This window comes from Crinia signifera, chromosome 3 (assembly GCF_055691185.1).
Source record: "Crinia signifera chromosome 3, ASM5569118v1, whole genome shotgun sequence".
NCBI classification, from domain to species: Eukaryota; Metazoa; Chordata; class Amphibia; order Anura; family Myobatrachidae; genus Crinia; species Crinia signifera.
The window spans coordinates 216,319,728-216,335,511 of NC_139219.1; the positions used below are offsets into that span (position 1 = coordinate 216,319,728).

The 15,784-nt window shown below is 42.3% G+C and overlaps 1 protein-coding gene across 1 annotated transcript in view; it reads right to left on the reverse strand.

Moving 5' to 3' along the window:
- The window catches only part of CCDC150 (coiled-coil domain containing 150), a 99,001-nt gene that overhangs the window by 82,012 nt on the left and 1,205 nt on the right, over window positions 1-15,784 (reverse strand). Inside the window, exons 2-4 of the mRNA XM_083177419.1 lie at window positions 13,153-13,301; window positions 7,622-7,830; window positions 5,850-6,028 (exon numbers count right to left, since the gene is read on the reverse strand). Coding sequence (XP_083033545.1) covers window positions 5,850-6,028; window positions 7,622-7,830; window positions 13,153-13,298 — 534 coding nt within the window. The 5' untranslated portion in view covers window positions 13,299-13,301. The remainder of the gene's footprint in view (window positions 1-5,849; window positions 6,029-7,621; window positions 7,831-13,152; window positions 13,302-15,784) is intronic.

Below are 15,784 nucleotides of genomic sequence, written 5' to 3' on the forward strand. Positions count from 1 at the left end.
CCAATGAAGAATCCTCTACAGCAGGGGTCCTCAAACTATTTTGCTCTGGGACCCCGTTAGACAAAAAAAATATTTACGGGAGCACATACATGGCAACATTGTGGAGGCACACAATGATGGAAGGAGTCTGAAGTAACAGACAATTCTACAGATTGTTTAGACTCCATGAATCACTGACTGAGATTAGAAAAGTCATCAGCCTGATGGTCAGCAACATGGAGTCGTGACCCCATGCTGAGAAGGCGGGGACCCACTTTGGGGTCAGGACCCACAGTTTGAGAACCGCTGCTCTACAGCATGTATGTACATAAAAGATTCTTAACCATGGGCCCAATTCAGACCTGATCTCTCATCTGCAAAGTAGCAGAGGACTGCAAATAGTTAGACAGCCCAGACAGAAAGAAAACCCTCCCTGTGCAATTCTGTGAGAATTGCAAAAATGGCGCTATCCTGTTGCATATCCATGTGCAATCTATGAACCATTGAATGATTTTTTTCCAATCTGTGCAAACCCTGTGATAGAGATAGGCTAATCGAGGCCGGCGCTGACGCCACACATACTTCTTTAAAATGCCTGGGCGCGCCTGCGATTTTCCGACCCTCCCAGAAAATGGCAGGTTGCCACCCTCAAACGCAGACTTTCTGTCAGTCAAATTGCGAGGGGATTACGAATAGATGCCTTTGCTATTTTTTTGTCGCAGTCGCTCAATAATCAAATGATTTGTGAATTCTCACATTAGCTATCAACTCTGAATCAGGCCCTATATCCAGAAAACAAATAGTAAAATGATCATAGTCCAGTGGTTCCGAAATATTTTCTATAAAACGCACTCCCAATAAGAGCGCACCAAACCATTAGGAAAACTGGCACTCAGAAGGTTGGTACAGCCTAGTTTCAAACCATTCGTAACAGGTAAATAGCGATATTGTCACACTTGAGCGTGAAATCAGTGAATGTGAATGTCATGGTCTTGACACACTTAAAAGTGATAGTGGGACTGACTGGTTGAGTAAAATTGAGGAGGGAATTAATACCTTTAGAGAGGAGTTGTTGGCCTTTAAAAAAAACAAATACAAAAAAGTCCGTGAGGATTATAAAGAGGTACGGGTCTATCCTTGGATCTTTTCCCAAAACAGCACTAGAACTTGGAAGCCTCGTATGGGGGGCAGGAAAAGATTCAATAAACCCTATACAGATATTGAATCTCAGACTTCAGACTCTGACCAATCTAGTAGTAACCCTGGTAACCTTTTTTTAAAAGAGGGAGGCAACCCCAGAGGGCGGAGACGAGGAAAAAATGTAGGCGGAGCAAACGGAGGGACAGAAAGAAGAGAACAACCACCCAGGGGCACCAAAAGATGACAGTTTTTAATATCTCTGATTATATATTGACCCCGGATGAACAGCAGGTGTTGGAGAAAGGGCTTTCGTTCGTGCAGACCTTTAAACAAAAAGCCTTTGATTGTGAGGTGGAGCTTCATAAGTTCCACCGACAACTCAAACTCAAAGATCACTTCTCCAAACAACCTATTACTAATACCCCCGTTCAGCCATTTAAAAAGCAAAGCACCTTTGACCCCCCTTGTCTTAACCCGTCGATTGCCACCTTCATTAGATTGGTCAGACGAGACCTTATACCTTTTATCAAGAAACAACGTGTATCATACTCTAATGTTTCTTTAAATGAGAAAAAAGCCATTACTGAGTTAAACTCCAACAAAAATATTGGCCCTTATTCTGCTTCGTGCGGTACGGCCCGCGTGCGGCCGTACCGCCGATGTTTTTACTCTGCACATGCGCAGAGGTCAATCTGCGCATGTGCAGCCCCCTTCGCCGCAGACGTATTTCGTCCGCCGCAAAGGGGGCGTATAGGGGCGTGAGAGGCTTCATGCCCTCATTTCCCTATGTGTACGCCCCGCGTTTCATGGGCGTTCCCATGCAAACGCGGGGCGTATGCATGGTAATGAGGGCATGACGCAACTCATGGGGGCGGAAAGCTGACGTCGCCGGATGTCAGCTTTCAGCCCCCATACAAGCTACCACACGGACGATTGTCCGTGTGGTCTCAGCTTGCGGGAGCTGCCGGGGCGTGCGGACCTGCCTTCGATGGTCGACGACCATCGAATGCAGGGGGCAGCTCCCACCATGGTGGAGGCGTACGCCTCCACCATTTTTATGCGGATCGCCAGCCGTCCGTGTACGGACGGCCGTGGCGATCCGTAGGGTGGGCGGGGATTGGTTTGTGCGGCCGGAGCCCCGTGTGCGGCTCTGGCCGCACCAACCAGAATAAGGGCCATTGTAATTCGTGCCGCCGATAAAGGCGGCGGCGTGGTGGTCATGAACACCGTCGACTATGTCGCCGAAATTAAGCGTCAATTGTCTGACACGCAGTGTTACAAACCATTACGCTATGATCCCACGACCATGTATTCTAAAGAGTTGGACAGTATATTATCAATGGGTGTGACCAATGAATGGATAAATGAGGCAACTTGTGAGTTTTTAACTCAGCAGTATCCTGTCACCCCATTGATATATATACTGCCCAAAATTCATAAGAGCCTCCACAAACCACCAGGGAGGCCTATCATATCCTCAAGGAACTCGTTGTGCCAGAATCTGTCCCAATTCGTGGATTTTTTTCTTCAAGCTGTGGTATCAGTGATTGATACCATCTTGAAGGACACCACGGACTTTTTAACACGCATTGACAAAATCGGTGAAATACCTAATGATTGCTTACTGGTCACTTGTGACATTACAAGTCTTTATACCAACATAAGTCATACATCAGGAACTGATGCCATTAAGCGCATCATTACTCAGAGTCCAGCCTATAAGGGTCCTCCGGTTGATTATTTTATGTTACTGATTGATTTCATTTTGCATAAAAATTATTTTTTGTTCGATAATTCTTTCTTTCAAGGCACGGCCATGGGCTCGAATATGGCCCCGGCCTATGCCAACCTTTTTATGCACGATTATGAGACATCACATATTTTGAATAATGGTCTATTTTCTAGATTCATATCATCTTATGTTAGATTTATTGATGATATTTTCTTTTTGTGGACCGGGGGCCCTGATAGGCTGGAGCTTTTTATGCAGTACCTTAATGGATTGCCAGGTACCATACGGTTCTCATATGCGAGCAGCCCCACTGTGATAAGCTTTTTAGACGTAGAGGTGAGGATTGGGGATAATAAGCTGGGGACCTCCATATACAAGAAAACTACGGATACCAATTCAGTCCTTCGAGCAGAGAGTTTTCATCCTCCCTCGCTGAAGAGAGGGATGCCTTACTCCCAGCTTTTGCGTGTGGTTAGGATTACCTCGAATATATTGGAACTCCCCAAGGCTTTGGACGCCATGGGCAAGGACTTTATTGATAGAGGTTATGATTCGAATGAAGTGAAAGGAGCCATTCAGAGATGTCTTCAGCTTGACAGAAATGTTCTCCTCTCCCAACCTGCACGTGATAAGTCGGTACATCGCATGATATTTCCTACGACGTTTTCTATCGCCTCGGCGAGGATGAGAGAAATTATTTTTGAGCACTGGCACATACTTGAGTCCGACCCTGTTATGGGCCCACATTGTGCAGAGAAACCGCTTTTTGCGTATAAACGCAGCAGCAACTTCAAGGACCAGATCACCTCTTCTGATATCGGGCCAACAGCCAATAGAAACACCTGGCTAGGTGGTAAAAATGGTGCTTTTAGGTGCAGCGGCTGTGTTAACTGCCAGTTTATGATCACTGGCGACACCTTCCACAATGTAAAATCGGGGACTGACTTCAAGTTAAAACATCGGATGAATTGTGACAGTAAATTTATTGTCTATGCGGTCGTTTGCCCATGTCACTATGTTTATGTGGGCAAAACAATTCGCATGGTGAAGGAACGTATCGGGATGCACCGTTCCTCAATTAAAAAGGCAATGCTGGTTCGCGATCACACTACTCCACCAGTGGCACGTCACTTCTTTGAGGCTGGACATACAATACGAGATTTCAAATTTATGCCTCTATTTCAGATTAAACCTCCTAAAAGAGGAGGAGACCGACATCTTTCACTTCTACGGAAGGAGTGTGAATTTATTTATAACTTCAACTCATTAGCTCCTCACGGACTTAATGAAGAGCTTAATTTGAATGTTTTCATCTAAAGGGGTTTGCTCGCATGTAGATGTTCTATCTGAGTATATTCTTATGTAACTGTATGCACATTCTCCGCATACAGTGGTAACGTGATGACTATGTGCATACAGATGTATTGACTTGTAAAAATAATGTTTTGTGTATGTCACTTGGTGATTTTTTTTCTGACATACACATGGTGTTCTCTTTAAAAGTTTGGTGACATACTAAATCTGTCCAAGCCGGGAGGGACATGTATGTCATCACATGTTGTTACTTTATATCACATGGTGATGGTTTTGTATGGGGCAGCAATATGGTGGCCTTAATCATATACAAACAGTAATTCCTCATTGTTGTCAACACCAGAGGCTGACACCAGTCACATTTAATATACAGTGGTTGCCAGTATAATATGAATATTTATTTAGGCTGTTTTTGTTACGGCCAGCCGAATGTGTTCCGTTTGTGAGTAATGAGTGACAGCGGTGTGAGCCAGAGCAATGGCTGTGCGCTCCATTGCCCTGCTCTGTGCGTTCCACTAGGAGGAAGTGACGCGGAGACAGTTGCGCTGCTCAGCTGCTGATGGGAAGCGCACCGCAGGTGTGCTGAACATCGTCCAGCGGCGATGCACTCTGTTGTGAGCGTCACCCTGTAGCTGTGTTCTCCATAACTCCGGACATCACGGTATGCTTTTATGTCATTATTGCTGGCAATATGTTTTAACGCAACAGGAAGTATCTGTGCGTTCCATGGTACACTTCCTGCGTTCCAGCGGCATTTGAGTGACGTCTTCTAGCCCAGGTGTGTGTAATCAACAGGTGAGGTTTGTTTGGTGGATTTTGGCGCCTTTTGGTGCTCTATTTAATGGCAGCATTTTCAGTATTGCTTTGTACCCTTGAAGAAGGTGGTAGCACCACCGAAACAGGCTGTCGGGTAACCTGCTCTGAAGTGGTGATGGGTGTCCCATAGAGTATGCAGTTTTTATGGATGCATTGGACCGTTGATAAGTAACCTTCCCACTTGTTACAAAACTTTTTGAAACAGTATGTTGCCATGTGCTATCTTGTTTGACTTTTTCTGCTTATAAAAGCTTTTTTCAAATTTGCATAAATTGGTGTGCAGGCCATTTTTCTACCATGTGTGGGAATAGATCTATAATAATTTTTATATGATCTGGCACCCACCGTTGGAAATAGAATCTTCTTGTGTGCGGTTTCTCTACCTGTATATATGCAATCTATGAACCATTGAATGATTTTTTTCCAATCTGTGCAAACCCTGTGATAGAGATAGGCTAATCGAGGCCGGCGCTGACGCCACACATACTTCTTTAAAATGCCTGGGCGCGCCTGCGATTTTCCGACTCTCCCAGAAAATGGCAGGTTGCCACCCTCAAACGCAGACTTTCTGTCAGTCAAATTGCGAGGGGATTACGAATAGATGCCTTTGCTATTTTTTTGTCGCAGTCGCTCAATAATCAAATGATTTGTGAATTCTCACATTAGCTATCAACTCTGAATCAGGCCCTATATCCAGAAAACAAATAGTAAAATGATCATAGTCCAGTGGTTCCGAAATATTTTCTATAAAACGCACTCCCAATAAGAGCGCACCAAACCATTAGGAAAACTGGCACTCAGAAGGTTGGTACAGCCTAGTTTCAAACCATTCGTAACAAATACAGTGGGCATGCTGACACAAATGTACCTTATTTATTGATGCAAATTCCAGGGCAGCACTCAACCTCTCTTTGGTTTCCTCTTCTTTTTCCTGCGCCTTATTCGTACTGTTTAAGTACTGATGAAGTCTCTGGATTTCTGCTTTTGCCATTTTTAGTTCTTTAGCATGCTTTTCTTGTATGTCATGCACATGCTGTTCTAGTTCACCTAAAAGCATAATATCTTGAAAAGTTTAACATGTAATTGTAAAACTCATTTGCAATGGTCAGGGGTGATACTTTGTGAATGGGACAGAAAAGCAAGTGTAAAATCTATTTTATATTGTACATTTCCCTATCACACAAGGGAAATATCTGACTAGTTCGGGGAAGGTTGCAGCTTTCACTTCCACAGGAGCAGTATTGAACCAGCGCTTTATATATTTATATAGGTAATATGATGTGATGGGAGGTGTGGGGTATCTGGAGCTATGAAAAACCATCTATTCACGCAGGGGTGCTTCTTACTGGTGACTCTCCACCCAGGGCTAGGGACACACCGGTCACTCTCCACCCAGGGCTAGGGACACACTGGTCACTCTCCACCCAGGGCTAGGGACACACTGGTCACTCTCCACCCAGGGCTAGGGACACACCGGTCACTCTCCACCCAGGGCTAGGGACACACCGGTCACTCTCCACCCAGGGCTAGGGACACAACAGTCAATCTCCACCCAGAGCTAGGGACACACCGGTCACTCTCCACCCACGGATAGGGACACCGGTCGCTAGCCATGCAGAGCTATGGACACACCCAGATAGCTGCAAGTTTCACTCATTTCTACCATTTAACACACATTTGGATCTAGTATCATTAAGATTAACATGCCAACACATGGGAGAATGTCAAGGGAACTTTACATTATATACCCAGTCCTACCAATTACACCTATATGAGTGTTAATATATAGATTTTAGTCTGTATCGAATATATTTGTTGGGGCTTAATACATACTGTACACACATATACATATATATATACATATATATATATATATATATATATATATATATATATATATATATATATATATATATATATATATATATATATATATATATATATATATAGTACTTGCTGGCGCCGAGCATCTGAGTCCCCTTGCGGGGCTCACTTCGCTCGCCCACGCTGCGGGCTCGGTGGCTCGCTACGCTCGCCACACTATCTAAAATCAACTCCATGCCAACGTGGATAGTGGGGGTATGAACTATCCACCTTGGCATGGAGTTAAGTTACTTTATTTTAGATAGTTTGGCGAGCGTAGAACCCGGAAGTAGCACGGCGCCATGAAACTGCACAAGAAATATATATACCATATATACTCGAGTATAAGCCTACTTTTTCAGAACATTTTTTATGCTGAAAAAGCCCCCCTCGGCTTATACTCGAGTGAGGGTCCCACATGAGTCAATAAGTTTTCCCAGTTTTTTTTGTTGTAAAATTAGGTGCCTCGGCTTATATTTGGGTCGACTTATACTCGAGTATATACGGTATATATATATATATATATATATATATCATGTGTCATTTGTGCGATTGCTACTTAATTAAAGTGTTTCTTCTAGATCCATGGTGCCATTCTAATAATTCATTTTCATAAATCTATGGTTTACACTTTCCTCTACCCAGCGCTGTCCTTCATTTAATATTGGTTGCATGCAGTGGGATTGATTACATTACAGCTGCAGGAGCAGAGGATGGTCACTCATACAAGAGCCTATGTTCCATCATTAAAAAGGTTTAGATCTACTTCTTACTTACCACAGTGCTTTGTATCCAATCGTTGGTTTGTCTCTAGTTGCACAACAGCAAGTTTCAGTGTCTGCAGCATGCTTTCAATGTAACACGTCCGACTGACAAGATTCTCGCAGTTACTCCATAATGTACTTTCGCCAGAGAATGCTGGTCGGGCCCTTATAGGACTGATTGGGGGAAGACACTCAGCAGAATTCTGACATTCCAATTTTGTGCTTGCAAATATATCAAGTACAAAACAAATGCAAAAAGAAAAGAAAACTATAAGAAACAGGGGAAATGTGATTTTTTTTATTTCTTCAAACAAATTTTTATTGTGTAAAGAACAATTTATTATTGTATAAAAAACAATTACTGTTCAAGTAGGCAATAAAGAGGTGACATAACAATGACAGTAGGTTTACACAGTGAAAAGCTATTTATCTCATAAAAATATGACCGGAATAAGAATTAAACATTTAAAAAGATCAGTCTTCCTTATACTGTATGTAAAACAAAAATACAAGTAGCCAGATACCATAAATCATTGCAAAGAATAAGCGGTACTTGTTTAGTTTCACGGCGGCAGCATGAGGACGCTGAAGCTATGAATATTGGCAGCTAGCCAACTGCCTGTACGTCAATTTAAGTATGGCCTTAGTGTCTTATAAAGGCCAAAAAGGAGATATGAATCAAAAATAAGTATTATAATAAGAAGATCTCCAGAAACTCCTTTGCTTATACCATGTGGTATTTTCCAGAGATTTTTCAATTCTACACTAATATTCCCCAGGTAGAGTGGAAATATAGCTTTCCCACATATTAAAGAATCTGCTTATTAACCCTTTATTGCATGGGTTGATATATATATATATATATATATATATATATATCTCATGCAAAAAATAGCGTCACTCCGGGTACTTTGGTGAAAATACTTTACTGCAAGTCTACAGTGTTTCGGGCCGGAGCCCGTCTTCAGGTTTCTGCCCTGAAGACGGGCTCCGGCCCGAAAACACTGTAGACTTGCAGTAAAGTATTTTCACCAAAGCACCCGGAGTGATGCTATTTTTTGCATGAGATATACAAGCACTGGTACTGTCCAGTGAACAGCGGGCACCCAGGCCAAGGTACACTAGCAAAGCAGGGGCCAGTGAAGAGGCCAGACCTATATATTTTCATGCTTCCTGTGTATTGCACTGACAAGGAAAAATAATGAAAAAATTCACAGACAAAATAAAAAGGATTTATTTTGGAAAAAAAAACTAGCAAATTTGATACAATGTAATTGTATACCTATATACCTTATGTATATAGGTATATGTATATGGGTATGTTGCAAATTTGCAACAGTATGCAACGAAGGTTTAAAATAGATTTTGATCCAGTTCATGTTAAAATGTAAGATAATTTATTCTGCTAGGAGGGTGGACAAGTTGAAATCTAGTTCTGCAAAATTACTTTTTGTGCATTGACACTAATAGCTAATAGCAAAGTTCTTTGTGTAGTCTGCATCATACCACATATAGCCCATTCTACTGAGAATGAAGTATAATTTACCCAACAATCAAAAAGGAATTGAAATGAAACCCAAAAGTAACGCAACAATGGGTAAGACCAGAAACACAGGAAAAATGTGTTTATTTGTAAATAAGTACAGTACACTCCTTTTCTCTTAGTCCCCAAGGCGGTGATCGCCAACCTTACTTGGGTGGTGAGCTACTAAAAATAATAACATCTGGTAGTTTCTCAAGTGGTTTGCACATCTGACCGACTTCCAGCCCTTGGCCCACCACTACCGCCTGAAGCAAGGAGGCTCTTCTGTGGATCCCTTCCCCATCCCACAGTTACTCCCATTTACCTTACCACTTGCTTCCACTGCCGGAGTGTTCAGGGCATGTCACGACTAAAAGAGCTGTTTAACGCAAGGCGCGACTGTAATAGTTAGCATTCCCACCGAGGTGCTAATCGTGCGGAGTTTGTATATTCTCCCCGTGCTTGTGTGGATTTACTCCAGTTACCTCCCACAGTCCAAAAATATACTGGTAGGTTAACGCTCCCAAACAAATTAACCCAAGAGTGTTTGTATGTGAGTGTGTGTGTGTATAAACATGTGATAGGAAATATAGATTGTAAACGCCACTGGGGCAGGGACTGATGTGAGTGTTCAAATATTCTATTTAAAACGCTGTGTAATATGTGTGCGCTATATAACTGTTAATAAATACTGTATGTGGACACATCTATATATTACATAGTATTACACATCTCGCTACAATTAGCTACTGAATAATCATATAATAGATATTGTATTTTGTTATGAAATGTTTTAATTTCACTAAATTATGTATACATGTGCTCACTAAACAGGCCAGGATCTGTTTCCTTGTGCAGCAGAGGAGACCTGATAATATAGCAGCTATACAGAGCACTTTCTCCACCAAACTGCCCTAATGTTCCAAAGTAGTATCTAAAACCCATACTTTGTCATTACATTTTCAGTACTTGTTTAGTTTCACGGCGGCCGATGTATTGGATGCAATATCGGCCGATTTATCGGATGATCCGATACAATGCAATTTTTTACCTGTTCATAACCCCACTATCCACTACGCATGGAGTTGATTTTATATAGTGTAGCGAGCGCAACGAGCCTCGTGAAGGAACGTGGATTACTTGCCACACTATATAAAATCAACTCCATGCATAGTGGATAGTGGGGTTATGAACAGGTAAAAATCGCATTGGATCGCATCCAATCGGCCGATATCGCATCCGATATATATTGAAACGAAACAAGTACCACATTTTCTATACAATTCAAGACTGTCATTAGACAAGCAACAGCAAAAACATATCCAGTGCATAGTTATTTTCTGCATGGGCTCTAGTGTTAATACTGAATAGAAGGATTAGTAAATCGGCTGCACTAATAGAACACTATGGCCCAGATTTATCAAAGACTGGAGACAAAATACCAATCAATCCTTTTAAGGGCAGTGTTTGCAAAATGTCAGTTTGAAGCAGATTGCCTTCTCCAAGCTTTGACACATCCTTTAAGTGCCACCACAAGCTCCAGAGGAGATTTTAGTTACAACCAATACTAATGTAGTAGAAAAATGTTGTTTGCAGACAGGTAATTAATGATAAAATGGGCATAACCAAATACAGAATATTCAAATCAGTTAAAGAACTGTGAATTAATACATTACTGTTGCAATATCTATCCTCTGGAAAGAAATAGATACTCTTGCGAGCGCCACCTTAAGTATTCAAATCCTTCTTAACCCCAAATATTTTATCATTACTATAGGTATCACTGAAGCATCTCCCCACCAAAATAAAGTATTTACTCATATGATACTGACAGCTAGGCGTGCCATCGCATCAGCATGGAAATCAATCTATACACCTGCTATAAGTGAGATTATAGCCAAAATATGGCACATACATTCCATGGAATACAGTATACAACTAGCATATTAAGGGGATCCTCTAATAAGTTTAAAAAGGTTTAGGAATCATGGACGTCTGACTTCAGGGCTCCTCCTTTCTATTCGAACCCCCCCCCCCCCCCTAAACTACATAAGCCTTCCCCTATCCATCCAACTATTAATGCGACTTTAAGAATCTGGAACAACATTAGAAGCTATGTGAAAGTATCCTCTAAATTTGGCCCTTTAACCTCTTTTCTTGCAAATCAAGCCTTTACACCAGGATTAAATTCTAGATATTTTTCAGAATGGTCTTTTTAGAGTAGGCCAGTTGGTGAACTCTACTGGAGTTAAGCTATTCCAAATGATCCGCGATCAATGGAAAATACCCCAATCTGACTTCTGGAAATTTCTCCAGATAAGGCCTTATATAATGACAGGTGATAGAGTGAGTCTGGCAAAAAGAGAGCTCACGAGTTTCGGGAAAAAATGTGTGTAGCGGTAAATATCCAAGCTCATAGAACCTCAACTCTCTATAAACTACTATTACAAAAATATGACTCCCAAATTCCCCATTGGGTTAGAACCTGGGAAAAAGAATTGGGGATTACGTTAACAGAAAGAGAGTGGCGAAAGATTTGCTTAAAAACACACCACAGCTCCTCGTGTATTGTAATAAAGGAAACACAATATAAAATTATGATGTGATGGTATAGGCATCCCTCCCTATTACATGCAATATATCATATTGTTAATGTTTAATAGTTACGCCACTGACTTTGACCAGAAGCACTACAGCGACACCCCAGACAGGGAAGAGGAACTGCATGGGTTTTCAAAGATAGCGGGTGCTAGAACGAACACTACTGAAGATCAAGCAAATGTGCAGATTATGAAGACTCATCCAAGTTTTCTACATTAAAAAGAAAATGTAGTATAAAAATGGGGGGGGGGGGGGGATTTTCGAATAGAAAGGAGGAGCCCTGAAGTCAGATGTCCATGATTCCTAAACCTTATTAAACTTATTAGAGGATCCCCTTAATATGCTAGTTGTATACTGTATTCCATGGAATGTATGTGCCATATTTTGGCTATAATCTCACTTATAGCAGGTGTATAGATTGATTTCCATGCTGATGCGATGGCACGCCTAGCTGTCAGTATCATATGAGTAAATACTTTATTTTGGTGGGTAGATGCTTCAGTGATACCTATAGTAATGATAAAATATTTGGGGTTAAGAAGGATTTGAATACTTAAGGTGGCGCTCGCAAGAGTATCTATTTCTTTCCAGAGGATAGAAATTTGAACAAAGTAGCAGGTGTTATAGTGTGTACACACGGTCCGATTTCCTTTCCGATGTTGATGATATAGTCAACATCGGATCGGCATCCAATGCAGATCGCAAGGGTTTTAACCCTTGCGATCCCGATCCGATCCCGATGCGCGTTCACGTATCGGAAGCCAGAAAGTCTTGGCTGCCTTGTCTATATAGTGCAGATCTGCACTATATAGTCAAGATTGAATCCAAATCAGATGTGCCTATCTGATCGGAACATGGATAGGATCTTAAGGCACATCTACCGTGTGTACACACCATTAGTTTTGTTCAGCAGCAGCAACTATGTATAAAACATGTATCACATTACAATGCAAACAGTAAAACAATCAAATAAATATTTTGTTGCAAATCAGATCTGTGCATCACATTTTAACATAATGTAACCCAGGGGTTCCCAATCTTTTTCGAATCACGGCACCCTAGTTTATATGTGCTTCTTTGGTTCAGTTATGTGGTAAAGGGCAGGATTTGCTTCTGATTGTACACATTTTGTTATTGGCAGCCACCAGCACTGGTTTTGTCCATAAATAACTGATCATAAATAATTTGAATTGGTCCTGGACCACGAATCCCTGGCACCCCCGCAAGTGTCGCAAGGCACCCCAGGGAGCCACGGCACAAAGTTTGGGAACCACTGGTGTAACCTGTGCTTAGGTTGTTTCCCATTTCCCTTTCCTCTTACTGTACCTTAATTCATGAGTGTCCCAGTTGAAAGGGAAATTTAGGGTAAGCCTAATATGTATATCCATGGGACAAATTACACAAACTCATTATGTTCTTACCGGAGACTAGTAGCACCAACGGCCTCAAGGTCAATGATTAGGGTTTCTGCTTGTTCTTCTGCTATACGCAACCGTTGTTCAAGTACAGTGAATGTCTCAGGAGCAGTATGATGTATACTGAGAGGTGGAAGCACTGGTCGTGCCATCTCCTGTTCATAAATGAAAGAGATTATAAAACACACCGCTTTTCACATCCTACAGGTTTTTATTGGGGGGGGGGGGGGGGGGTACTTCCAAAAGTCATCACCTCAGCCATGACTGGTGAATTGGGATGCTTTGGAGTTTGGTATCAGACTTCTGGATGACAGGTGGAATTTCATTAACAAATTAGCTGTAGGAATTAACATGGTAAATCGTGTCTGTATTTGATTGACTAAAGTCACATCGACACATTGGGGAAAATTTTGTACAATGAGAGTTTCACAAAGTGAGAGATCTGGTAAGAAATCTCCAGTTTTTTTAAAGCGGCAATCATTTACACTGTAAAACAATTTTGTGTAGTATAAATGCTTGGCGCTTGAAAAAAACCTGGAGATTTCTTACCAAATCTCTGATCCTATTAAATTTCACCTATTATTTTTAGATTGCTGATTTGGATAAGACAACATCATTATATAAATTGTTGTAATAGAACAATGACTTTGTTAGACTAGTTGTGGGCTAAACTGAAACCATTATTGGATTAGGATTTTTTTTTTCTTCAATCAATGTAAAAATAATTCAGGGTATACACCAAAACAATTTGGCCTCAATTCCCCCAATTTTGATACAATTTTGACCGATTGTATGTAAATTGGGCATGTTTTAAATCTGATTCCGATCCGATGCGCATCACCGCTGGTCGTTTGGTTGTTTTGCAGATTCTAGCTGCAGCAGGTAGGGTTTCAAAACCACCCTGTCAACTAGGTACAGATCGGGATCAGATCGGATGCAGATCGTGTGCTCCAGCAAATCATGCAACCATCATATGGTCATTTCACGAACATGATCGTTCTGGTGTGTACCCAGCATAACTGTATGTGTATTGCAAATGGACTTTGTTCTATTTGATTTACAGTTTCTTCTATAGTGCAGCATATTCAGTTCTAGCGATTTATCTGGCATTGTTTATCTATTGATTTCTTTGGTACTTGTTTCCTAGCAGGGCCACAACGATCATGATCGCGGGCATCGGGGGCAAAATCGGGGCCATCGCGGGCACTAAAAAAATCGGCCGCGATGGGCCAGACGCGATGCCCACGATTTCCCCATAGAGAACAATGTTAAATGCCTCAATTTACCCGCGATGACCCCGATTTCCCATAGGAAACAATGTGAAATGGATCAATTTACCCAAATTATCATAGGGAACAATGGTAAATGGCCCAAAAACACCCCTGAACATAAAAATGTCCCCCCAAAAGTACTATACGCCACCCTGCGATCAACGTGAACCCGAAGCGTGGCGAGCGCAGCAAGCCCGCGAGGGGCGGCGGTACGCGTCCTCCAACCTTTTCATACCCCCACTATCCACGTCGGCGTGGAGCTGAGAATAGAATAGTGTGGCGAGCGCAGCGAGCCACCGAGCCCGAAGCGTGGCGAGCGGACGCGGATACCTTCACAGTTATACGCGTCCCCTCGCGGGCTTCCCAGGTGTCCATGGCGACGCGGACACCTGTGAAGCCCGCGAAGGGACGCGTTTACCTGTGAAGGTATCCGCGTCCCCTCGCCACGCTTCGGGCTCGGTGGCTCGCTACACTATTCTATTCTCAACTCCACGCCGACGTGGATAGTGGGGGTATGAAAAGGTCGGAGGACGCGTACCGCCGACGCTCGCCACGCTTCGGGTTCACGTTGATTGCGGGGTGGCGTGAACTACTTTTGGGGGGACATGTCAATGTTTAGGGGGGTTTTTTGGGGTTTCTGGCCCATTTACCATTCTTCCCTATGATGATTTGTGTAAATTGACCCATTTAACATTGTTTCCTATGGGAAATCGCGGTCATCGCGGGTAAATTGAGGCATTTAACATTGGTCCCTATGGGGAAATCGCGGCCATCGCGGGTGGACCATTTAAGCATTTTTGGCCGCATACGACCCGACCGACGCGATTTTTAATGGTTTTCAATGCATTTCAATGGAAAAATCGGGGGCATCGCGTCGGTCGCGTCGCAGGCCACTAAAAATTACCCCCGATGGCCGCGATTGTGGCCGTGCTAGGAAACAAGTACCATTTCTTTTATTAGACAAGCAGCTATAGTGGGGGTTTGTTGTATTGAGATTTACCCATAGTATCCTTTTTGATGTTTGTATAATGGTAGCTTGGGAGGAAATTGAGGTCTGCAAATGTTCGGGTGCAATGCACGCTCCCGCAAACATCACATAGCACATAAAGTATGTATGGCACATGCTTTTTTGTACTAGATCGCATTGCATCTAGTACAAAAAGCATGCTGTTGTAGCACATTGCGATCTAGTACAAAAAGTACAGAAAACATTGCTCCGTGTATGGGCACATTTAGTGCACAGACACACAAGTTGATGATAAATCTCAGCCTGTGTATTAATAGATTAATCCTACTCAGCCCCTTCGAGCATTTATTATTTAAATCATTGTATAACAAAGATTACAGTGATGTGTAGCCTATGGCTA